The following is a 27,788-nucleotide window of genomic DNA, read 5'->3' on the forward strand; positions in this document are numbered from 1 at the left end:
TTACTAACGAACCGTCGGTTTAAAAGCTGCGGAAATTCCCAGAGACCGCTGTATGTCTCTGCAACCGGCATGCGAATTCGCGACTTTTATCTGGAAATCGCGGGAAACCGCGGATCGCTCGCCATTGTGCCCGCTTGTTGCCGGGATCTTGTTAGCGATTCGCGCTATTAAATTCGGCAGCGGCCCCGCCGCTGGCTGTCGCGATTCGGTTTCCCTTCGGGCGGTTCACGCGCTCTATGTTGATTGCTGGGTCACAGAGACCGGTTTGGCACATTACACGATGCAATAACGCTTCGAAATGATTTCCCGATCGGGTCGACTTACAAGCGAACTCGAAAGAGTTTCATAAAACGAAACCTAAAATTTCTCGATAAACGCAGCAAGTGGATAAGTGGAGGTTGAGTGGACGCTCTCTCCCTATCTCTCTCTCTCTCTTGCGCGCGCGTACGAGCCGAACGAGTTTTCCACTTCAGACGAAGCAACGGGAAGGTTTTCATTAAAAATACCGTCAGTCTTAATCTGGTTTATTTCCTATCGTAAACTCTTCTCAAACCGGGAATATCGAACGGCTTCGATTCTCAAAAGCGGAAACGTCACTTTTGACGATCGATATTAATGGTTCGGCGCGTTTCCAGCGTCGGGAAGTTTTATCGAAGATTTCAGATGCGTTTGTTCGGGTATGCAAGGAATTTCACATTTTATCGCCGATTCTTCTATTATCCTCGCAGGATAGTTATCAAGCTGCTTTTTCCCCTCCTCTTTAACGTGAAGCTGAGAAAGTTATCGCCGCTGCTTAAGGAATAAAAGAATTGATCATACAGCATAATTTCAACTCACGTCTGTCGATAAAACGAAAAGTGCCGGAAAAGCCAGTGGCATTAGACGGTGGACCCTCCGTATGAAACTCTAGAATGAGCGTCGATCTTGAACTGTAAAGTACTTGCGGGATGTCACGCAATTCCCCACAAAGCACACCGGCCCAAGGAGTGTACTCGGAAACGCCCTTACTCTCCAGGTGTAAAAATAGCTTCAAGAAATCTCCTGTGGAACAGCTGAAACAAAAATTTAAATATTTTATTCAGCACGGTCAAATTGTGATCCTTTAAGAGTGCTGTGTATTGAAACAAATAATACCTGCGACACAACAGTATTGTAAAATAATTACAGTTAATTCAGGAAACCCATTTTTATAATAAATGTTACTATAACGTCATTAAACATAACTTTGTATGAACATTGCTGTTAATTCTTTATTAGAGCAACAAAGTATATAGTTGACACCGAAAATGACTACAATTTGTGCGGTAAAATAAAAATCAGAAAGGCTCTCAAAATACAAGTGAATATGGGATTGAAAGTAAAATATAAAACGGCGATCGATGAGACTTACGTTCAAATTTGAACAAAGCACATTCTTTTCACAGACCACTACAGTTTCTAGACGCGTCAATCCCCAAGAATCTTAAAAATAGTTATTTGCAAAGAAATGTGTAATAATTTGTTAAAAATTATCTTATTATTATTATTTTGTACTTTGGTAAAGAATGTTGCTGGTTTGTACCTATTCATATAAAATTTAATTTTCGGCGGGGTTTTAGGGCGCAAAAACAAAATGGCACGTCGGTTGCGATGCTTCTCCTTAATATCTTAACCGGGCAGGACCACTATTATATTTCCTCGATTCATGAACATTCATATCTACGAGGAAAATTCTCTGCGTGTAACAATCTATAGGAATGCGTGCACATATCGACGTGTGCAATCGACAAGTCGAAAAATCGAGAGAAGAACCGCTTGAACCACACTGGTGGTACCGAGCGAATTCACTAATACGCGTAAGATCCTCGCGGTTCGTAACGTTACGCGGCTAATTGACTAATTACACTCGGCGTTGAAACGGAACAGGTGTTCGCAAGTCCCACTGTACACAGATTACCGTAGTTCACGCGCTCAGCGAACGTTTGTGATCCCATGACTTAAAGCGAATACAATGTCGAAATTAGCGCGGCTAACCGAGCCGAGAAGTTCATGCTGGCTCGCAAAAACAATTTGCCGCTCGCATTAACGGGAATTCGGCATAATCTCGGCGAGCCGACCGGTCGCCGACGACGAGCCGCTTTCTCTCTTTCACGACCCGCGATATTGGCTCGATCGAATCACCGTCCGTGATCGGTGCCGAAATTGTTCCTCCGGTCTTTAAGGTTTCGCATGCCTGCGCGCACGCGAGCGAGAGACCGCTCTATTCGGGGCCCGAAACCATTATATCGGAATTATTTACAGGTGAGCGGCGGAATAATGCGTTAATTACATCGCGCTACAAGTTCGGTCGGAGGTCTTAATGATCCCGTTACGCAACCTATTTATCACGCTCGCCTGGACAGCTCCTAATTAATCGGCGGTGCTCCCAGTGCGATATTCCATTTGTCGCCGAGTGAATGAGCGAGCGGGGATATTCGCGACAAAAAGCATTAATTCGAATGCTTCTTTCGCATCGCAATCTCCCGTTCTCGGGGGGGGGGGGGGCCCCGTTGGGAAAAGCCCCGGAAAAAATGTTTCGCGGATTTTCGGCCAACTACTGATCAGTGCGTGATTCGTCATCGTTAGCGCGATCACTGCCGCGAGAGACACCGCGCGAAATCGTATCGACCGCGCTCCCCGTCACCGCGGATATTAATTTCGCACCTTAATTTCCCAAACGTATTTCCATCGTCGACGCTTAGATCTTACAGTTCCCGCACGGCCGCCGTGCGCTGCTGCAAACCGGCGGGTCCGTGGCAGTTAAGTTTGACGTCGTTAACCGGAGCCGGGAGACGCATTCCTTCCTCCTCTCTCCGCTCTGTGTCGGGTAATGAAACAGGGATAGACGGGTTATATACGGCGCATATCGGCGGTATCAGCCTTCTCGACCGCTTCGAGTGGGCCCCCGATGACTAAATACGACGGAAGGGACCGAATAGCCGGGGTGAAATTACATATCCTTTTAAAGGCCGCTCGAGTGATGGATGCGCGGTGATGTCCGGGAAAACGGTGTATTAATAGCGCGACACGCGATAACGTTACGTTCGACAAATTCCCGCGCGGTACACCGGAGGAACGTTGTCTCGTGACGTCCCCTGCGCGGGGATCCCTGCGATTCTCCGAAGAAATTACCGCGGTAAATGTCTCGACCGAGTAATTTCCTCGTGAAAGTGTAACTGATAAATTCCTGACATAAGTGAGTATTGTGTAAGTTATAATTGTGAAAATTTGATTTCGTTGAAAAGCCCCAACATTTGGAGCTTCAATCACGTTACATATTAATCCGTTTTACATTCCCGCTTACGTTTTAATCGCGTTAATTTATGCAAAGGTCTCAACTACTCGAATATAATTGAAACGCACCATTTAATGACATGCAAGTTTAAATATGGTTTCAACTTGTGATATATACGGGGTGTTCGAAAAAAACTATTCTATATTTACGTGGTAGATGGTACACACCATACCGAGTAAAAAGACCTTAGCGAACATAGGTCGAAAGCTCAACCGTTTTTGAGATAAAAACATTTTTATATGTCAGCATCATGATTTATTAGGGGTGCCCTTAAGTAACGTAGTTTTCTCCGGATTGAAGAAACATTGCCACCTTGTTCGTGGACGTGATTTATTATTATATAACCTATACACTAATTAAATGTATTGACATTTAGTCTCCCCCGCGCGACTCTCGCGAATTTATCGCGACGTTACGTCGCACAATACTTCAGCGCATTCACCTCGGGACGGAAATGTCGACGGTTTGTTTCGCAGTGCCGAAAGACCGGCGTGTCAAACGTGTACGACCGGAGGAATGGCTGAAACCGCACGTAGAGATCCGTGGCCCGAGACGAAAAGGTTGCTACCACTTCAACATCCGCGTTGCCGCACCGTTTTGCGTGAGTTCCCGCGGCATGACTTTTCCGCGTTGGTTGCATTCGAGCTGGCTGGCTGACTACCACCGCCGCTGCGGCAATTTATTACGCCGTTCGGGAAACGAGTTTCTCACTTTCCGCGTAACGCCCGGTGATATTTTCTAAGATTTAGGTGGGAGGACGCGATGGGAAATCATGAACGGCCGCGCGACGGATCGGAACTCGCGGCGAGGCCGAAAAAAAAAATAAATCCAACCGTTGATGAATCTGTCAGACCCCCTTGGCCGCATCGGACGGCTACGAGTTTTATGAGAAAAGCGGGTGACGTGAAATATGGCAGACTCCTTTCGCCCTCTCCCTCCCCGCGATCTCCTCCCTCCCACTCTGCTACCCTTTTTTTTTTTGATCGTATGTCAAAAAGTCGAAACGTGGTAAAAATTTTATTATGATCGAAACCTGGCCGGTACACGACGCGGTCGGTACGCGCGATATTAATGGAGAAAGCTTTCCGTTAATATTAGGATATACAGAGGGGGCTTGGCAGTTAGCTTTTTCCCCACTTCCTCGCTCATATATCAAAACGTCGAAAAGCGGTAAAGTGGAGGAAGCGCTTTTAGGATTAACGGTCGGCGCACGGTCTTCGCTTCACAGCGCTTCTCTCGCCCGGATATACACATCGGACAAATAGATATATTCCGCATTAATTCGCTCGTCCGCTCTGCTCCTTGTAAATATTTGCGAGCGTAAATAAATAAATGCGAAGGGCTGCGCGCGTGCGCACATACTAGTTGTAAGTTATAGGGAAACTTCGTAGACCCGGGTTCCTGTTAGAAGCGCGGGAACGCTCCGTGTTTGATTACGACCCGGTGTATCGATCGCGAAAAGAGTCCGGAAGGAGCTTATATTAACAAAACACGCGGGACTTATAAGCGTGTGAAAGCAGCGTAATATATTACAATATAATATATATAGGGTGTCCCAAACTAATCTCGGTTGCCGTGGTGTGCAAGTAGAACGGGTAGAACTGAGTAGGAAAGTCCTACACCATTTTGCAAATAACATGCAAAATTTCGAGTTATCAATGATTGAAAATAGCCATGTATTGAGGCTTCTTTAATTAATAACTCAACAATTTGCGTGTTATTTGCAAAATGGTAAAGAACTTTTTTCGTTCAGAGTGGCCTAATCTACAAATATACGACAACTGTTGTACCTAACGACAGACATCAGTATATTAAACTTTGACACCTTGAACTTGTCGTTAGGTGCAATAGTAGACACCCTGTATATGTACATATCGATGCGTGCACTGTAAATACAGCCATCTTCGTGATCGGCGCAGGAACGACGACGAATATGACTTTATATGGTTGCTCGAGCAATACGACTGCAAATGGCGTTCGATATTGGCAATTGTGGCAAATATAGCGACGGTGTCACGCGCTTTCAAAGGTCGCAACTTTAACATTCGTTCCTTGTATCTGTTGTTCCCTCAACAAATTTTTATTTAAGAGATTTACGCGCAAACAGTGTCATCGGACCGGTGATGGTGCGATTTGCAAAAGGGGCTGATTCTTCGCGAGAATACAAGTTGGAAATGTAATGACGCAATAAAGTTTTTTGACGCGGGGCTGCATTTTTATTCGGAAAAATTGCTTTAAATATCTATTAGCATTGCGTGTTAAGTTGATTTCATTAATCCTTCGTTGACATACTTATTTTTTGCTGCTTAGTTTGACGCACCGGATCTGTGAGAACCAGTAAATTTCGCGATATCGCCCTTATTGAAATATCTATTAGGCAGACATTATATTTTTGTTTGTATGAAATATAAATCTGAAAAATATGCTGCAATTATTGCTTTTAAAATAATTTAAGGAAATTTTCTGGTCTCTCGCTGCAGTCGTCTTGCTTAATGCCGTCAGAAGCGAGAAAATATACGCTTAATATTACAAAATACGTTGAAATAAAGGGATATATCCATAAAGTGATGGTCAATGATTTTGTAATTTTTTATAATATTTCTACATGTCTCTTTTATCGTCTTCACGGTAATCATTAAGATTGTGAGAAAGAGAGAGAGAGCAGTTTGGCTGCTAGAATCAAAAACATGGTATCGGAAGCTGTTCTCATATTTGTGATACATGTAAAAAGTGCTAATTTTGACTTGAATTATCTTAGTGTCAATACGGACAATTTTTTTCTAATTTCATATGTGTGTATATCATATTTCGATTGATATTATGATATTAAGATTTGAAAAGATTCCTAAGAAAATAAATTTACGGACCAACTAATTTAAGTGGAAGCAATCAAATGTACACGTGACCGATGAATTTTCCGCATTGATCTGGAAACGAAGCCTTGTACGAAAAGAAAAGTTATTTCACAGTTTTGACTTATTTTTCTTTAGGTAGAATTACTCCCTTTCAGGTTATATTACTAGTTCAATGGCACCTCGTGTGTATATAACACAATTGCGCGGCGAAACTTACGGAAAGGCACTCGGACTCAGGCAGTAAGGATATAAAGTCAAGGATAGCTCACGATGGAACGAGGAAGCCTGATTAGCGTGCGACAGTTCAAAAAGTTATCTCCCCAAGAGTCCACCGAAGTCGTCGGTGAACGGGGAAAGCCTAACTTCGCGAAGAGTCCTTCTATGATTGGCTCTACGCCAAACGTCGAAATTCCGCGCGTATATGAGAGAGTACACGGGCCACGAAGTATGTTTCTCGAAAATTAAACAGCATATTTAGCGGTTTCAGTTGAAACGCGCACACCGACAAAACACCGCGGGAAAACAGTTTAACGGAACGAAATACACATCTCACTATAATATTTATCAACAAAACTTTAATATACTCTAATACGCACTTAAGTCAACGAGTAATCATCAAATGATCATTGAGCGGCTATTAAAGAAATTCAAGCACTACTTTATAATCAATGAGTATTTTAATAATAAAATTGTTCAAATGACTAAAAAATAATTTTGCAATATTACACAGTAAAAAATTTGATGTTACAAACAGACTGAAATATTATTTTGTGTTTCTTTAACAAAGTGAATATGTTAGAAAGTATATTAACAAATGAATACATTAATTTAACATTATTTGTGTACCTTTTAACATATTCCCGTATTAACACAAAATTCCAGTGGATCCTTTTTAGAACAAATTTCTCTTACTGTATAGTGAAACGAAAAATTCGTAAGTGTAATCACTTTTTATTCAAAATTTAGTAATTTTTTATTCAAAATGTAATCAAATTTGATCTTAAAAGTTGTCAAATATTAAAAAAATAACAAAACAAAACGCAATGCTCTCATTTGATGTAAGTACTCTAAAACTAAAAAATAAATTTACGCGTAACATATATTTGTTATTGCGTTTGATAAGTGATCAGTTTAATTTAATTGAATTAAAAATGCGTAAATATACTATGTTAAAATAAATAATAAATATATAAATAGATACATATAGTAGAAATATCACACACACACGGGAAGTTAGCGCCAAATCTGATTTATATAACTTCATTATATATATATATATATATATATATATTATCCTCCCTAATCAGCTCGGTCGTTTGAGGCGCGTAAAAATTCCCGTCGTAAATTTTCCTCCCCCTCCTCCTCCGCCCTTTCCCCCCCAATCCCTCCATCAATTATCAAACATCGCGCTGATATAAGACACGGCCCTTTGTTCGCTTCTATCCCCCCAGAAGAGATAGAGACTCACATTTAAAGAGTGATCCCGCGGTAATTTCAACAACTTGACAGATCTAAGGTTAATGTACCATTAGAGACTGACGTTTCACCGATTTCCGGGAAATTGTGCTATTGACGTCCCTGAAGGTTTTCTCGCGTATGTATGTAGTACGGTGCGACCGGCGCCTTGCTTCTCCCGCGCACCTGTCCAATCACGCCGAGTGATTTAATTCGAAATGCATATACCACGGGGAAGCATCGTATACGTTACATGCGGGAGAGAGTTACAGCGAGAATCTAGCCGACAGCATCATACGTTTATCCTTATCCCCCGTAACGATAAACTAATCGGTCGCGCGAATACATGGCGTAACTTGCCTTCTCGGTTCCCTCGAGCAACCAACCCGACCCTTTCGATATATTGCGACTAGCCATCGAGATAGAGAGCGAGAGAAGGAGAGAGCAACTCGAGAAAATCGGGGAGAGAGAAAGAAGGAGAGAGGATTTTCACCCGGCATGAGAAACACGCGTCCTATTGAACATGACAGCTTAATCGAGTTCCGTGCAATTTATGCATATCCTAAAAAGTGAAGGACGAATCAAACGCGTAGTAACGCAAACGTTAACTCCGTGTACACACACTCCTCCCCTTGCGCAGGTACTCGCATTCTGTCAGAAGATTCGGCGCGCTCCCCCTCCATCCTTCGTTTACTTTTTTTTCATCTTCTTTCTTCTTCCCGGTGAAAAGCCGCGGAACACAGCGTTGTGTTCCTAATTTCGCTCGCTTACGCGTGCGCGCACGCGCGCCACGGATCTTTCGGGGCGTCATTTCCGCGCAATTCCGGCTTGTAATTTCCGCAGGCAGCGGAGGCGCGCTTACGCGCAAGTATGTCGTGTTCCTCGATGACTCGAGAATTCCCGGGGAAAACCTCACGCTATTACATTTATAAAGGGTTGGATTTGATATTCCGGCGCGGCGCCGTATACTCCAACGATATACCCGGCTGATACCTCATTTCGTGATAAACAAACATATACACACACACATACATGGAGTTTCCATCTTTATGAAAAATCGCGTGGCGCAGAGAGTCTCTTTGCCATATGTCGTCGAGTCGCGATTATCGATATCGCGTCCGTCGCCGCTTACACTAATTAGGTCCGTCGAGCGAGAGAGAGAGAGAGAGAGAAAAAGTGAGAGGAACTAATTAATTCTCTGTATCTGTGAGCGAGACGGAAATCGCACTATTAGCTGCGGCAAGTTAAATAAGAGTAACTCTTGGAATACCACCTTCCTTCCATGTAGCTTCTCCCATTCCGCCTATTTATTTTGTCATTCTCACATTTCCACGTTTAAATTCACGCGTAAAAATTAATAATCATGTGCACGTTATCGTTCTCTTGCTTTGTACGCAATACGTAATATTCGCAAATAATTCCGCCTGGAACACCTCTGATTACAACTGATTCTGCACTACAAAAGATAACCGTTGTTAAATACCGCGATTATTCCTTACTTCGTCATGTCCTAAACGATTCATCAAATTTTCGTTTTAAATCTTCTTCAAAATTAAAACATCTCTCTACATTCAAATTACCTACCACATATTTCTGTAGTTATCCCGTACTTCGGACATGCGGATATTGTTTATTCACTTTTTCTCTTTCTGTTTACGAAGCGTTTCAAAACTATCCTACAATACCTTAATAGTGTATTTCGGAGCTTAATTGGAGGTGAAAATCCCAATACAAAAATGTAAGGCAATCTTTTGTAAATGATGTGAGGCAAACTTTTCATAAATAAAGCTTCGATACATTTCCAGTTATAAAGTAATGAAAAAAGGCGGTCTTTCCGCGGACTAAACTTTAAATAGTCAAATAAGTAACAAAAAGCTACATTTTTCTTAGATAATTTCAGGTTCTATTCTTGAAAAGGATTCTAATTGGAAGCTTAATTATATAAGAGTATCTAAAGAATATATAATTTTACGTGTTGCTCTTTATAGTCATATGATTTTTACTCGTTCGGCTAACAGGTTTAATTACTTCATCACGTCTGTTTTATTTCGATAATTATGCAATGAACGTTTCCTCCGAAGCTACTCTCTTTCATTGTCTAAATATTACGATTTCGTTAATTTCGTTTTTTACTGATCATCGTTTGAACAAACTGCATTTTCATTTCTTTCCTTCCAAAGGGATATTTTCTTTGTTAATAATAAGCGGATAAATAAATAAGCAAACCCGAGTATTTTCATCGCGGTCACAAAACGAGAGGAGCTTCGTTCGCGTTCATTCATCGTTACGAGAGTTCCGTTTCAAACTGATGATACGAAAAAGAAAAGTGAGGCTGCAGAAACACGAGCGCAAATAACGCGGTCAATCTTTGCGCCGCTTCCCGGATGGACCCCCCGCGGCAGTTCGGTAGTCCGAAAATGTAGCTACACTCAAACACGGCTTTGCACGAAATGGATCGTGCCCAGGAACGAACTCGTAAAAGACGTTCGGTCGACGTTACTTTAGCGGTGATACGCGCGTTCCATTAAAAGGCTACGGGCATTCCGCGCGCGCACATGTGCGCGCACGAGCGTGTAAGAGCGGCAAATTCTCTCTTCCTCGTTCATCTATGTAGCCGACGTCTGCACAGAGCGGGAACACCGTGCTCTTTAAATCGTCACCGGTACAAAATAGAGAATGGAATAACGCGTTAACGCGCGTCTCGACGAAATGCGACGCGAAAGGAATGACATTTTTTTCTCCGATACCACCGCCATTGTCGCCGCATCTTTCCGAGCGCGTGAGATACGGCAAAATATTAGGTACCGGAGAAAGTTCGTGCGGATTCTTAGGTCAAGATTGAAACACTCTCAATTTGTTTTTTTAAAAAGTAGCTTTATTCGACGAAGCAGTCACCGTTAACTTCGATGATCCTTTTCCACGTCCGCACACCTTTTCCGCGGATATCCACGCGGTTCATCGTCTTGACCTAAAATGACTGTAATGACTACAACCGAAAATGAATATTTTAATTGGATTCTTATCTTTTGCGAAGACACACGAATGGGAATTAGGTGGCGTCACGACGTTTGAAGCGCGAGACGTTTGTGTGTAACGTTTGGAAGGCGCACGTCTGATTCTATAAAAATTTAGTTGGCTCTCCGGCTCGCTCGCGGAAGAGATATCGGAGCTCCCGTTCGACGATAATTTTATTTTCCGACTTGGAATCGTTACTTGCGCTGATTTCTCTCCAGGTTTAGACTATCGACTTTCTACCTTCAATAAAGTACTCACATTCTTCTTTCCGTGTCTTATTCTTTCCTCCGTTTCTGCTCCGCGATATCTTACTGAGCTTATAAAGGCTTTTATCGGCTTAGTGGGATTCTCGCTGGACGCTTCAAAGGAATTCCGATATGACCGATGAGTCGGCGAATTCTTGGCACATTTTATTTAAAAAGTGAAACATGAGATCCCTATTGCCGTCAAAATTATTTCCGAAAAATCTGTCGCGTTAATATTTCTCAATATCGTGTGTGTGCGTGCGTGTAATATTATCCGGAGAAATGAATAGAAAAGATATATCGTTGTATCGATATAAATGCCTCAAGTAACTTCATCGTAAAAATGAAATGATAAATCAACGATATGCACATATCACATAAGCTAAGTGTACAAAAAAAAATTGATTTTTTTGAAAAGTTTGAGTATTTAGGATTTAAATCGTATTATGTTCTATTAATTGATGTAAAGTTGATGTTCACTTCCTGACACCCTACGATCGTTTACAAGTTTTAGAGTTATTTTTCCTCAGTAACAGTCTATTAATTTTTTATATAATATTTTTATTACTTCACTTCACTACTTAACATATTCACTTTCAAACACCGTCAGTAACAGAGGCATTTAAATGTCGAGCGAATTCCGCCGCGCGCCACGAATATTTCCACTGGCCGGCCGACCAAAGACCGAGCTCGATCACTTGCCAGTGACCACTTATAAAGCGCCGATAGCGGGCGTGCTGCCTAACTATCGATACAAATCTCCTATTCCCCGTGCGTAGTTTCACCGATCATTTACATGCTCACGTTACACCTCCCATTACTGTAACCGGTAATTTTGTTAAACACAGATTGTAACTGGCAGCGATGCCATTAATATCCGAGCGCGCGCGGGTATCACGTATCATCGTTATGATCCTACGATATAGGTCGACTGGAACTTTCTGCGTTACCCGCGCGGTTATTTGCGCTGTCACTTGGCGGAGAATATTAAAAGGACCGGCTGTAATAACTGATATCATCAGGAAGATTAGCATCGGCCGGAATCGTCGCTCGTCGTGCGTCATTACCACGCGAGAAAGCGGACGGGCGAGCTTGCGAGCTCCCGCGGTCGTCATCGTGTTACGATTTCGAAAGCCGTCCGTCTCCGCGAGGGCGTTCCCGTGTTGTTTGTACAAAGCGTAAAGTAAAGCTCGCAGTAAAGTCCGGCATTGTTTCCGGCCGGCCGGACCGCGCGACGGCGTCCATCGCTCAATCTGCAACGGCTTAGCCGAGACACGCGAGAGCCTACGCGCCGCGCAATTGTACTCTCTCGCCGCGAGCGACAATGGAGATTTAGGAATGCGAGCTCAGCTAAACAATAGAGCTTTATGAGAACCTAAATCCACCACAATGGCCATGGCGGCCGCGGCGTTGCGTGCACGCCGATCGATATTTTAAGGTGTCGCCGGTCTCGTGCCATCGGCTGTCCCTCGCCTCCTTTCGTCCTCACCGTGTGTTAACGAAACGCCAATGAAATCGCGCATTAACCGTATTAACCGAAGCGTCAACTCGCTTGCGCGCCCTTTCACGTCGATTCGAGTATCTTGTGTATTCCGTTGTGACAATTCGAGCGGTAGCGCGGAGAATATAACATTGCTGCCTGAGAATATAATCTCACCGGACATACACATTGACAACTAATTATGATTTATGATCTCATGACTGTAGCTTTTTTCGTTCAGTCATCAACTAATTTATTTATATAACCGCTAATGTATAATGCTGTCTACCATAAATTATATAATTCAGCTGCTGCTCCATCGTGTCCCCAGCGTTTTGGAATTAGTTGGCAAATAATACAATCGAAGTACGTCATTTTATAAAAATGTTAAAAAAGCAATAGTGAGTATGATATTGCTGGCTGTTAACTGATTATTATTTTTCATTTCATAATTACAATTCTTTTTGTCTAATTATCAGCTAACTTATTTATATAGTCACCAGGAAAAGTGATCGTTATATGGTTATATTGTATGGTTTGTAGCAATAAATTTTAAACGGTGGTAATGTTGAGTTTATTATCCTATTGCTAGACCAGTCGATTCAATTTCAATTTGGGCAAATTTGCACACCACAGGTCCCTTTCCACACCAAAGGTCGTATTCTCGATATCACCTGTACAATAAGTCGAAAAACTATCGTCAACACAGCGAAATGCTTAATGATGACGACGAGGTAGTCTTCGCCTTTCATCGATTTCACTTATATACTTATTACACCATAAAATAATTTAATTACGATTCCAATTAAAAATGGTTATTAATTTAGATACACATATGTATGTCCGGTGAGATTATATTCTTTCTCTCTCTCTCTCTCTCTCTCTTTTTCTCTCTCTCCCGTAATATATGTCATTACTTCATATAAAATTCATCCTCATGAAATTTAAATTGCGCGAGAGAGAATATCATTCTCACATTTCTGATTAAAAGATTTGTCGATGTTACGCCGTGAGACGTGGCTCTTCAGCTCTTAAAAATAGGATCGTCAAAAGAGTTCATCGCGAGCTTTGTAATCACTTCTGATATTACTCTCATCGATCGTACCGCGCCGTCCTTCTTAACCCACCCCTTTGAAATTCCGACAACTGCTCTCGCGAGGGAGAGAAAGAGAGAGAGAGAGAGAGAGAAGCGGTCTAAGAAACCGCTGGTAGACGGAAAATTTGAATGGGATTTTTCAAACGTTCGATTCTTTGTCGTTTCGCCGTGTGTTCGAGGCTTTATTAGCGAGACACCACAAAAGGCGGAATCTTCGTGCGCGCGAGGATCCATCAAAATTATTACAATTTGCCGGCGCAAGGGCGTGCTGGTAATCAACTTGGCGTGCAGGTAATGGCGCCGGGTATTACATCAGGCCCTAGGTGTGCATATAATGTTGCATCCAATCGCTCGACAAAGGCTGCAGTCAAATAAGCCGCTACGCTCCAGAGCTTTTACACGCACGGACCGTATCGTGACCGGTCGCGATAACTTACGCCGGCGAAATTCGCGATTCGAGAGTGTGCGGCTATTATATCGTCGCGAATATCCTGGCGGATGATCCGTCATTAAAGGGGCGCCATTCTTAGAATCTTCGTAAGAAAAATACCCGCTTCTTTCTGTAAACGTTTACGTCGTACAGGCCGCGCAGAATTATAAATGTTTTTTCTGCGCCCGGAAACAATATGAACTTTACGAACTGCTCCGCGAAATTTCCATCATTATTGTAGTGAATTTTCACAATTTCTATACGTTGCTGAAGAATACATCGTTCCATTCTCGTTAACCGTATGCATATTTTTTATTTGTCAGCTGTTAAGGAATGACAGTTCTACCTTTAATAAGTTAAAAATGGCGCGAATTTTCAGATTAAATCTCTTAATGGAAATTGGCCTTAACCCGAAATGAATAAAGTGTATAAGACAATGGTAAAATATGGACAAATCTATACATTTATAAATATAAACTTAAAAATTACGCGCGAGAAATACAAAAAGAGTAGCGTAATCGTATGAGCGTGCTTACTGAACATTTTCGGGATCGCCTCTCCGTTATCGGCGTGTATCGAGTTCGTCGTCGAACCTTGGCACCTCCTTAAAGACGAACAATGCCCACGTCGCTCCATGAGAAGCGGCCAGCAGCGACTCTGCTGACCGGCGGCGAATCGCTCGCGCGGTTTGCTTTTCTCCCCCGCGAGAGAGAAAATCCAGCGACCGGTTCTCTCCCTTGACCCGCATCTCGCCCGTTAAATCGCGTTTTATTACGATGCGCCTTACACACCGTGCAACTTGGAGATAAATTTAAACAATACTCCGATACACTGCCGCGGTGTCCTTTCAAAGACAAGCATTCTCCACAGGATGTACGTAGAGTCCCCAAGGTACATACCGGCGTGTTCTCTCCCTCTCCCTCCTTCTTTTAAACCCGGCGGCCGGCGGAATTTTCACTCGACACACGCGAGAAAACGATAGATCGGAATAATCCAATTGACAAAGAATACTACCGGCCGATGTGTCTTCGCTCGGTTATCCTGTCCTCCGAGGATAAGGGCATTTATTCCGCTGATACGATGTGTCCCTCTCAACAACGAACCGTCTCTCCCATCGGGAATACGAGAGCCAACGATGAAAAGTGGCCGTCTCGTATAATAATTCAGGAGACAGCGAGAGAGAGAGAGAGAGAGCCGCGCAGAGCGATACGTCTTAACTTTCGTCATTGTCTCCCGGTTGACGACGTCACGCGCGCCCCGTGTTCGCGGCGCTCGACGACCGGGGGACGTCTCATTGTTAAGACGACGCACACTCGTGTATCCCCGGGGATTTTGTTTGTCTATTCGTAACGAATAGAAAGGAGAGGAAAAAAAGAAGAGACGGAAAAAGAGAACGTAATAATAGATGTCGCGAAACAATGTTAACCGGGGCAAAGCTCAGCGATGAACCGGCCGTCGCTACGTCGTGCTTTCAACTCCGACGGGCGATGAGCGAAACGGCGAAAAATGTTGTAACATTCGCACAACGCTTCGCAAACTTCTTTCATTAAAACGCAGCCAAAGAGAGGTAACGGTATAAAATTACGCTGCAACGTATAAAATTATCCTGCAAAAATGGCCGCTCTCCACTCAAGCTGTACTCGAGGTGTACTCGCTCGTAGCGCGCGTGCGCGCGCGCGCGCGCGTGTGCGACATTAATTATCGCGTTTATCGCGACGTGTTTTCCATTATTTCATTCCCATGTGTATCCACGCGGATTATGCCGAGCCACCGTCGCAGTTTCGTACCATTAATCGCCGGCCGAAAGGAAGCCGTTTGTCCACGGCTAATATTCCGTCCCGCTTGGAATACGCCGGGCATTACTACATACAGATCGACGAAATCGCGTATTTGAGTAACGGAATAGAAGGGGACGGCGGGAGGGGAGGGGTCAAGGGATTCAACTTTCGCCGACGCATGATGTTCTGGAGCGTAACAATATTTATTGTTTATTATAACGGAGAATGAAATAATTTCAAATAAACGCGCATTTCAATCACATCCCAACACGGGAAAAACATTGTGCGTCGACGCGTACCGGAAACGAACCAATTAAAATCGGTCCTCGTTAAAATTTCTGCGATGAATTTTTATCACACCTGCGTGTTAATTTATCATATTGCGTTTGTGTTACCTCAATATTTCGAGTTGAATCGATATGTATATATGTATTCGATGTGTGTTAAAATGACAGATTTTATACTTCGGTGCCGCTTAAGATATTATTGACATCAATATTAACGAGTAAATATTTTCTACGTTATTGGTAAGATACTTCATATTTTAGTTAGAATTTACGGACAGTTATGTTAATTATTCTCAGTAACGGTCACCATCTTAAGGTTTGTGAAACTTCGCTGCAGTTGTCTCGTTTGTTGTCTTGCAGAAGCGAGAAAATATGTATACCCAAAATTCTTGCCAAATACGTTGAAACGAAAGGATATAGGTCCCTAAAAAGACACTTGTGATCGATTGAATATTTGTAAAATATTTCGGAAACTTTTGCTCTAACAATCAATGAATAATCGTAATGTAACGTGCAACTTTCCCTTTCAGCTTATCTTTCTATAATGATTTTCTACATCAATTTTACCACACATTAATTTTACCATCTGCGGTAAGCGTATTTTTCAAATACGATATTAATGGAATAGAATAAACGACAGATAATGAAGGAAGTTTCAGCTAAAATCACTGGCAACATCTTAAGAACAACGTTATAAGAAAAAAGTGATAAATTGAATTTTTCCTCAGCGTAAAAATAAAACATTCTTCTTGAGTTGCATTTAAATCTATCAGTCTTACAAGAAATTTGCCTTCACAGTGTTACATAGTTTTAGTTAATTTCTAATATAATGTTTTTATTATTTTTTAACATATTTATCTCGTGTTAAATCAACACAAAAATCTGAGTGGACCGTCGGCGACATATGAAATGTGTGTAAAGTTTAACCCGAAACGTTTCACTGTGTGGAAACAAAACGGTTGGCGACAAGTGTGTCGGGATATTCCCGGAACAAATCCGAAACGGTCCGAAAAGTCGGAAACAACGCCGACGCAGGATCGCACAGGAGTCCAATCTAATCCCGAGAGTCGGGCTTTCGCTAATTTCCGGAATATTCGACATTGAAATCTGCCGACGCGATCTCTGCGCATTTTAATCAAGAGCCTCCGCTTGACTATCACGCGCGCGATACGACAGAACGCGCCGCCGTCTCAATTACTTAAGCTTAAGCATCGACCCGTATTACCCTTTGTTTTCCCGGGAAATGTCGCGCGGAAACGAGAAAATACGCGAAATTCGGGATATAATCTCGACTCGAGTCGTTAAGTAGACAGGAACCGAGCGGAGGTAAGTTCGGCGCAACAATTTGTTCAAATCCTCCGAAATCCCGATCCGCGCGCGCAGTCGACCGGGCCAAGTCCTCGGCAAACACCACTAAGGGACTATCTTGGTGACAGGAGATTTGTACTCTCGTGCCACATTGGACGCGCGGAATCCGGTCTCGAGGCGAGTGCTCGACTTTCCGAACAAAATAGCCTCCGGTTTACCTGATTTTTCCGCGGCTCGTTAATGCAGTCGCAGCTGCTCCGCGACATTACATCAAGGAGGTCCACCTTTTTTTCCTTCCGGTTCTTCTTCTCACCTCTCATGCGCTCGCGATATATCTAACGAGCGAGTGCCGTCTGACAATAAACTGGTGCGGGGCTGTTCGGCGGATTTGCACGGATGGGACATTTATAGAATTTCCCCGTTATGAGTTCGGCGCTTCTCGGCGTTTTAGATCGCGCGGCAGCCGCTCTCCGCAAAAGATATGCTTTAATACTATTCTTCCCGCACTTTTCATTTGAACACCACATGGCGCGTCGGGCTTACGAATTCGTGATCTTTTCAATATCACGCGGCAGTCCCGCGGGAACATCTCAAGTGACCTCCCCCTCCCCGGCCGCGATGGATAATAAGGAGAAACGCTCTCCGTGATTTGCCCGTACGGTAAAAAACCTTTCATACTTGTACCTCCCTCAGTAACGGTCGTTATCTTAAAACCTAATACTGAAACAATACACGTATAATTAGAACGTAGAAGAGGTATTACAGTGAGGAAAAAATTTCGTCAATTAATTTGATCGCATCCAACGAAATTTCGTCCATCCATGCGTGTAAGCATTATCTAGTAACTGCAGAGTTAAACATTTCTAACCGCGCGTTTCGCCCCCGTCGATCTCGAATTTTCTCTCACGCGTGCGAGCGCATACCTTTCGCGTTCGTAACAGCATGTGGCCGCGCGAATCCCCCTTCGATAAGCTATCGTTAGCCGGCTATCGTTAACCGGTTAAATCGGCGCGCGGTGTATTGTGCGAACGTGTCTTGCAAAAATGATGAAATATTTGCGGTTGAATTTGTCCGGCCAATGGAGCGCGCGCGTTAATAATACACTGTACAAATAAACTGTAAGCGGCCCCGTAATAGCATCCGCCCGCGCGAACTGATTTACCCATTGTGTGTATCAACCGCATCCGCGCGCAAGATGAATCTTGCGCAATAAACTCGGACAACGGCTCGCCACCGGATATTTTTGTATACGCTCTCTTCTATACAATGGGCCGTATTTTTAGCCGCCGGCAACGGTGGCCTATATTTATTTCGGAACCCGACGAGGAACCCGCTTTTCGGCGGCCGCCGCTTCTCCCCTCACCTGCCCACCCACGGGCGTAAAAAATCGCGCTCTACCTTTTAATGCTTCGCCGACCGGCCGTTCTCGCACCGTTCTCCGTGCGACGATTTGTTCGCTCGTTCCTTCGATTCCACCGTCGCTCGTCGCGTTAATTAAGACGGTCGCATTTAGCGTGCGATTTGCGTGCGAGCGTCGCGAAGCAACGTTCCGCTGTCCCTGTAGGTGAAAAACTCACGGATTGCGCGAGTCGCGCGATATTTTGCGTGAAGAGGAAGCGAGCACGGGGACTCACCGCTGATGTATGTGTGTGTGTGTGTGTTTGAGCGTGAAACTACGGTGATAAATAAAAAGTATATCTCTATATGAGACACACTGTGTGTGTACCCGACGAAATTTTTTCCGGGATCGTGCTGTTTATTGGACTTGTTTCAGGGGAAGGGGGGGAAGGGGCATAAATAACATTGGCGTGCTGCCGGATACTTGCGGTCCGCCGTGAGTTGTAGGCGTGTGTGTATCGCGCGAAAGCCACTTTTACACACGCTAAATCGCCGCCATAACGCGCTATCCGTGTATTTACGCGGGCGTTAGCGCACACACACGCATATATCTAGAGAGGCCCAAAAGCGTAACTTTTCGGGCGCGCGACGTATAAAAATTAAATATTAACGCTCTCAGTCTCGCACAACGGTGAGGCCGCGCGACAGTCTTACTTTCACGAGAACGTCACGCATCCGCGCGCGCGCGCTCGCCTATACCTCCCGAAAAAGAGACAATTTGCGCTAGTGAAAACTCCATGTATTATTCCCGGGCCGGTAAATAAATAAGCATTTGCTCGCGACGTTTCTCTGCTCCGGACACGCGATGTCACAGCTACGCGCTCTTAAAATTCTGATTCACTTCGCCTCGCATTTCACACGGACGCTTCTTGCATCGCATGCCCGCCGCGTGTGGCTTTTTAGTTGGCAAACTATAGTTCAACTTATTGTAATAACGCGGCGCGCGCAATTTTCACCGAATCGGGAACGTTAATCTAGCTTTTTGCGCTAAGCTTGAACGTTTTCCGGCGAATTTGCGCGCTCGTTTGAAAACTGCGCGATCTGTTTTCCCCAACGCCGCGTAACTTACCGCGCCTAACACGAGAAAGACAGAAAGTAGGTGGAGAGATAGATAGGCGAGTGTGTTTATTTTCGCTCTAACGTTCTTTCTACCCTCTAAGAGCGCATGAAAGATATATACACGTCAAGAGATCACATAACTAAAAATAAGTTTACTTACAAGGGAACAGTATCTCATCGATTTTGATGGGCTTTCGATAACTTTGTTTTTAATTTCCATTCCGCGCAATTCACTTTACGCACTGCGATTGAGCGAAATATATGAAACAATTTAGATATTTGCACTTTACGAGCTCCCACACATAGAACACGTGCATACACACATCACGCAAGCGTGCTATTAAGCATATTAATCTTCTAATCTAATATATGCGGTCAAATTATCACTCGACTCTGGCCATGACAGTTGCATGCGACATAAAGCAAACCACCGTGCATAACCAATCAGCATCGTGGAAAAGAGGCCTTATCCCGTGTTTAAGATAAGAATAAGATACCGAATTGTGGGATAACCTAATTTAGGACAATTTTCGGTATTCTAGTCGGAATACATATTAGGAAAATCATGAAAAGTTTCGACGCGGATAGCGGTATATTTAATGATTTAATAAAAAAATATATATTTAGAGAAGTTGAATATATTTACGCATGTTTAGATGCGTACGGTCTGAGATAGAGAGGGAGGGAGGAAGGGGGGGAGAGAGAGAGAGAGAGAGCGGTGGCACCCGATATTAAACAGTGCATATCGTGACACGCGAGGTCGAACGCTCAAGCATCGCGGAGATACTCGAGCGTGTAACCTTGGCGCATCGTCATATCACCGTGGAGTATCCGTTGTCTGCATTAGACGTGACAGAAATCCGGATGTCCCCCACTTTCTTTTTTTCCTTTTTATTAAATGTCGAACACCGTACGTGATTCGATATATCGGGATGTTATCAGCTCCGCCCGAGCTCGTGACCCGCTTTCCTCCTCCATTGTATCTTCTCCACTCGAACCTCCCTCTTCCGAGTTATTGTCTTCGAGTGGAACAAAAATTGCATCGGCGGCGGTACCGGCCGACTCGAGCGATTCGATATGAGCCCAACTATTTCCATCGCCGACTCCGCCGGTCTCGCTTGTGAACGAAGCATCCATGCCACTTGGCCGTATCGCGCGAAACTACGTTACACGCTCGCCGAGCTTGCGACAGACAGATTGCTTCGTGACACGTACGGGGATATTCAATTGAACGGCGAGAGAGAGAGAGAGAGAGAGAGAGAGAACAGCTAGAGCGGCTTGCATGGAAAATTATTTACACTCCGCGTACGCGCTAATCGTTTTCTCAGACGTGCGATATATTCACTAGAGATATTAGCGTTGTCAAATCAAAGTTGTATCTTGGTATTTCGAATGGTATCCGGAAATTTTTATCAAATTATCCGAATACTTGCGTCTATTCGTTCTTATTGTTTGTACTCTTCGATTTCCAGCGAGAACACTGCCACTTTGCCCATTTTACTTTTACACCCCCTTATTGATTTCGGCTAATTGAATTCAGATTTTACCGGCCAGTAAAATCTACCAACCAGTAGGTACTCCACCAGCTCTACTCATAATTGTATTCTCGCAGCGAGATTTCATTGAACGCAGCGCCGATTCCTCCGTTCTTCAGTGATAATACACACTGATTCCATTGTTAGAGAGCACGAGAAGTAAACGCGCGACTTCAACGAAGAGAAAGTCGCTCCGGCATAATTGCAGGATAATTATTACTTGTTTGGAGGAGCAAGGGTTTCCATAACTGCAGTCATCTCCCGCCCCGGCGCTATTCTGGTTTCACCCCCTCGCCGAGGACGAGATCTTCCCGTGATGGGCCTAATGATGAACCCTTTTGGGAGAGGGGAGGGGGGCTTGTAATATCGTTGCGCAATCTAACGCACTCGCTGCCGCTCTCGCTTCTCGCCATTGTGCTCGAAACGTTCTATCGATCCCGCCCTCGTTTTCCGCTTCTTCCGCTTGCCTCTTGCCGTCTTTCCCCCGCCATTTCTCGTTTAGCGCGAGAGATTGCAACGGATACGATTTCAGCTTCTTACTGACGATTACTTACGCGCGAGAATTTACGGGATAAAACGCGCGCGAGAGCAGCCGCCCTTTGCGACGTCGAGCGAAATACTGGACGACGAACGAATTTACCGGCGCGCCGCATCGCCCGCGCGCTATCTCTCGTTTCGGCCAAGGCGGACTCGCGTCTCTGTTACGATTCTAGACATAGAAAGGCGATACTGGGTTAGATACATCGAATAATCGCCGTCTTCTTTGCATGGTGATACTTGAATGTGATCCTGGGTCTAAACCATCGATTCTATTAATTTTATACTGATTCAGACAGCCAATCAAAAATCTTTTTTCCAATGCTCCTCTATTTATTCATATTTCAATATATAATGCTTCTCTATTTATATATACGACTTTAATATCTATGTGTCGGCGAGTCGCCTCATGCCGAGAGAAGACTCATCATCGTGGGAAGTGCATGAAAGTGAAACGGAGACGGACGAAGAGTAAGAAGTTTCGTCGTCGCGCGTTTCGCCGTAACAACGGGGATAAGGATTTACGCGCGCGTTTACTGCCGGAAGCGATAGCGCTCCTTTGTGGCGATCTTTTTACATCCGGAATGAGCGCTTAGCGACAAGTGCTCGTAAGATGGCGGTATGAAAGTTGCCATCTAAAAAAAAAAATCTTACAACCCGCCATATATCTTCGATCTATAGTCCTAACCCTCTCTTTCTTCTCTTCTCTCTCTCTTCCTTTCTCTTCCCCACTTCTCTCTTCTGCTTTCTACTCTCTCTCTCCCCAGGCAGCAGGACGTAGTATTCTTCGAACGTGTGGAACGTACAAGACTTATCCTTGTTTTTACGTTTGCCGTATATACGCGTTCTTATACTTACGAGGAAGCAAAACGGCTAACGCGGACGAACGGTGATTTGATGGACACGGGGAAGGATGAGAGTATAAGAGCGGTAGCCGTCGAGAGAACGAAGACCGGCAAGGACCTACGGAGAGAAATGGACGAGCCTCCGCCTCCGGTGGTATTCGCGGCACGATTCGGCTCGCTCTTGTCGTCACATTTTATTTGTAATACGGCTGTTTGCGTCCCCGGGAAAAACCGAGAGGAAAGCCTCCCGGTCGTTACAACTACGCCGATGAAAATATGGGACGGCCAGCGGTGTATTTTAATTTTCCGCAAGCCGTGGCGGGCTCCTCATTCCGAGCTGTGCTTAGCTTCCCGCCTTAACCCGGCGTTTTCCGCGCCAGCTTCTTTTCCTTTTCGAGCGAGTCAACTCTTCCCACCCGCAGGCTGAGGAAGCAGCCCGGTTCTCTTGCTGAAAACGCAGCCGATCGTTCACTCTTTGTTCACTTCCTCTCTCTTTCTCTCTCTCTCTCTCTCTCTCTCTCTTTTTCTCTCTCTAAATCTAAATCTACAAGTCGATGATCGAATTATCATAACGTCGATAATGATGATGATTTTTCAAATTGTTAACGACTCTTGAGAGATTGATAAAATTCTTGATTGATATATATTATATTTGATATCGATATATCATTGATATATATATAGGGAAAATCAATATGTGAACGACACATTCCAAATCAAGTGATTAAATAATAGAAACGTCAAAAATCGATCGTTGATTCCCGTATGATTTCGGCTTGATATCGACGTATGATTTCAACTTGAATTCTTATCGACTAGATGGGTTTCCTTTTTTTCCAGCGGGGGGGGGGGNGGCCATTCTTGCCGTGCGAATTAATCGAACGCTTTTAACCCGCGCGAAATCCGTCCCGTCATCTTTACATTATTACGGCATGGCGGCCTTTTTTCCCTCGCCAACGATCGTCCCCTTCTTATCCCAACTCAAATGCCGTGACTCGCCCGTCGTCCGGCCTTCCATTCCCTTTCTCTGTTACGCTCGCTCGCCCGCTCGCTCACTCGCGCCCTAACTCTTTCTCGATGGAGAGAAGTGCCTGATTTTTGTCCGATTAAAAAGTTTAATCTCGAAGTTTCGACGTAATGAGAATACAGTGACGACAAGCGCGCAAACTTCATCCCTCGCTTCTTATTAATAGCGCACTGAATATTTCAGCCCAGCCGGTGTAAAATCCAATTCGCGGCCTTTTATTTAGCACATCGGCCGCAACGGCATTCTTTTTTCCCCAAGATCGCCAATTGCCGTTCCGTTCGGGATTGATAATTCCGGATAACACGATTCGCTCGCGGTTTGGTTTCTCGCCGCCACGGCGAAGGCAGTAATTTCGGATAACGATGAGAGATTTATCATTGATTCTTCGCGGACGTCTTCGAACGGTCTGTTCACGCCGTTTCCCCATCTCGCAATCATTCCCGATTTAATTTCCTTCCTCCTCTTCGCGGAGAATCTCTCTTAAAGAAAATGACAAGTGACGGGTTATTTGCTCGAGCAATATACTACTCCGTTCGATTCAGGAACCGAAAAGTAATCCGATCAAAACTAATCGGACTAAAAGCCCGAGATGGAAATCGGTAGGATCAATAATTATCCTCCAAACCAAAAAACTGCACAAATACAGAACGGACGATCTCTCTTTCTCTCTCCCTTCCTCTCTTTCTCTTTTTCCTCTCTCTTCGTTTTTTATCAAATTTTTACACATCGGTAATCTCGCGATGTAGTTGCGTTTGCACGGAGAAAACAAATTTTGCTAGAAACAGTAAATATTTGTCAACATAGTGAAGGCAAAAAACATTTGTTTAGACAAGAAAAAATTTGTCTGTAACGAGAGTCCATTTAGTTGATTCAACTAAATGGGTTACTCTGTGTGGACGGCAGGAAGATTTGTTAAGAGAAATTAATGGCTATTTGCTGGACATATGGACAATTAATGCACTGAGAAAAGGATTTGGTAATAACTAATTAAAATTTGATAGATATTTGCCGATCAAACATTTGATCGCCGCAACGAAATAATTTAATATCTAAATATATAACGTATATGGAATTATAGTACTGTACATACATTATGTGGAACTAAATCATTTGGTTGCAACAATCAAATGATCGGTCTGCAAATATCCACCAGATCTGAATATTTATTGCCAACTCTTTTCTCCAGTGCACTCTTAACGAATCTTTCCGCCGTCCGGACAAATGATTTGCTGACCAAACAAATTTTTCTTCGCCGTCACCGTATCGACAAACATTTGCTCTTCCGGCAAAATTTGCTTCCCCCGCGCGACTTGTCAATCACGACGACGTATTACCTCGCAACGGGGGAGGTTTTCGTTCTGTATTGGACGAGCAAATCCTAATAATAGTATCGGAATAACGCGAGACTTAAAAGAGGAGGGAGAGTATAGATTTTATTATGCGCCCGCGCCGAGTCTCTCTCAGGCCGGAGATTCGTCGATAAGACGACACTCTTATCGATATAAATTCCGCCGCGAAACTTTATCATGCTTCGTAAAGGGCGGCGGCGAGAGACGGAGGGGGGGGATCCTGGCAATTCCCGAAGATATAAAGCAGCGGCCTGACGAGTATAATACGAAGATCTCCTTTTCAAACTGCGCACGCTCTCGTTCCCCCCTCCCCCCTTCCGTGTCGTGTTCGCAGCGAGATACTCTCCCTCGAAAGTTTCGCAAACGTCCGACCTTCGCACCCGTCCGGACTACTCCCGATTCTCTCTTAAGGCGAATAGCGAGCACCGTTTTTAATTATCACGCAGTCAATTAAGAGAAATCCTCCGGCGCAAAGTCGGGCTGCGAGCGCGCGCTCCGTCCGGGAAAAATACGAGATGAGACTAATACCGCTCCTCCATTACTTCTCCCCCCCTTTCCCCTCCCTCCCTCCGCATTGTGTGCGGGCAACGTAAACGACGATTAAGTTCTCCCGGAGTAAATCACCGGAGCTGTGTGTATGCGTCACGTCGCGGAGGAGGAGGAAAAACTTCAGGCGAAAGAATGAGGGAAAGAAGGACTCCGCAGGATCCACTCCGGCGGGATAGGGGTGGTTAGAGCAGCCCCCTGTGCGTTTCCCTCATAAGAGTCCGCGACTGGAGTTTCGCAAGAGACTCGAACTACATCGCGATAATTAGAGACTGTTTCGCGCGGAACGAGGCGGAGTTTAACTTCCGCGCGGAGAGAGTGGATCTTTCTCTCCGCTTATATCCAGTTTCTTTCTCTCATTCGACCGGAATCAACGCCCCGGTATAATTACCGCCGCCGAAGTTGGGCTATTATCTGCGCCAAATCATTTTCAACACGAGACTTAATAATAATTTCGACCGGCTGAATAATATCTTAACCTACCTCTCCGGTTGTGTGCGCGTGCTCGAACGTTCGCGAAGCGGGGAAGGCAAAACAGTTGCCTCCCCCTCCCACTATTGTCTAGTATGAAATGTTTCTCTCTTCTTACCTCCTGAGCGACAATTTATCCTCATTTAAAAATTAATCAGAAACTCGCACGAGAGACTCGCTCATATCGATCCGTCCGGCAAGTCGCGCGTACACGATAAAAGGCAGCGATCGAACGAGAGGGGTGGGCACATCGACACTTTACGACGGTCCAACTTGTGTCTTCTCGTCGAATTCCACGTATGACGTAGCGATAAATAAGGACGATACGTCTCCGCGGTATCGCGTTTAGTGCTCATAAAAGTCAAAGAGTAGAGCGCGCGGGCGATTATAGAGTCGTGAACCGGCGCGACCAGCGGCCGCTTTTTCATCGTCGAGAAAAAAACGGCATCACGGTGAAAATCGTTAGGAATAAGTCACGCGATTCCGCGATTTATCCGCGAACTCGGCGCATTCCCTCGCCGGCCGATCCCGCTCGCTCGGTGAAAAAGCTCGGGGAATAATTATCGAGCTTATCATCGGAGCGGAGAGAAACTCGACGCTCCTTCGCGTCGCGGTTCGGAAATGCCGAGAGAAATATTCGGATATTTTCCGAAATATACACACAAAGAGCTTAATGGCAAAAAGAAGCAACGCTCGAGCGGGCGATTTCCTTACGATGTTTCGTAAGTCAGACGGAAGAATCGCCTTCCTCGACGCGCAACATCCGCGCGGAGAGCGAGGGTATTTTGCACGAATATCGTGACGCGGTTAAATCACGGTGCCTCGCTGCACCGTCACGAGTCCTTTATGCTGTCATGTTACACAGCGACGGTGCGACGGACTAACGCGATGGGAAGATGTACTTTTTGCGACCGCAGCCGTCCACCGCCTTACCGCCGCCCCACCGAAAACGGTTTGACGTCTAAATTATACACCACGAGCCATATTACATATTCGACACGAGAGGTACTCCTTCGTGCTGATTATTAAATAATACTCACCCGGGTGCGTCAGCCGTTCTGTCGTTATCGTCCTTCTTGAGGGCGTTTGAGTCCTAAATATATAATAAACGAAATTTCGGATCATGTTGATCTTAACACATTGACAGCCGGCCCTGTGAAAACGCGGGTTTCTGAGTCTGTCGCTTGAGTAGCTGCGACAGTAAAAAGAAGCGAGAGTAACTTTATGTATGCTGAATGCTTAGTACCTTTACATCTTGGACAATGTTTCGAGAAGTACCACACTTGCCTTAAATGTTAAAACTTTTGTTTTCTGTTTACGTTATATATATGTAATAATCCACCATGAAATGAGAAACTGTATTTTTTTTATAATTATAAATTAAAAATTTCAATTTTGTTTATATTTTTAATTACCGTTAAATTGTATGTGACGAATATGCAAATAAAATGTATTATTTTACGAAAATATATAATGTTTTAAATATTTTTTTTGGCTATTCAGTGATCAGAAACAAGCGAATAAGGCCGGCGCTCAGGCTTTAAATGTCTCTTAGGTCGCCGGCTGTCAATGTGTTAAGGATAATTTGTGCACATTTGGAAGGTCTGTAGGCTGAGAAACGACTACTTGGACGATACTTGTTAACTTCTCTCTTGAACATTTGATCCTATGGACCAATGATTGATGTAGAGAGGCTTCTTTAATTAATAACTCAACAATTTGCGTGTTATTTGCAAAATAGTATAGAACTTTACTGCTC

The 27,788-nt window shown here is 44.2% G+C and overlaps 1 protein-coding gene across 1 annotated transcript in view; it reads right to left on the reverse strand.

Moving 5' to 3' along the window:
- The window catches only part of LOC106742700 (neuropilin and tolloid-like protein 1), a 132,591-nt gene that overhangs the window by 51,020 nt on the left and 53,783 nt on the right, over nucleotides 1–27,788 (reverse strand). Inside the window, exon 4 of the mRNA XM_014615897.1 lies at nucleotides 838–1,052. Within this exon, the coding sequence (XP_014471383.1) occupies nucleotides 838–1,052 (215 nt within the window). The remainder of the gene's footprint in view (nucleotides 1–837; nucleotides 1,053–27,788) is intronic.

The sequence above is a fragment of the Dinoponera quadriceps genome, unplaced genomic scaffold (genome assembly GCF_001313825.1).
Source record: "Dinoponera quadriceps isolate SergipeBrazil2010 unplaced genomic scaffold, ASM131382v1 scaffold589, whole genome shotgun sequence".
NCBI classification, from domain to species: domain Eukaryota; kingdom Metazoa; phylum Arthropoda; class Insecta; order Hymenoptera; family Formicidae; genus Dinoponera; species Dinoponera quadriceps.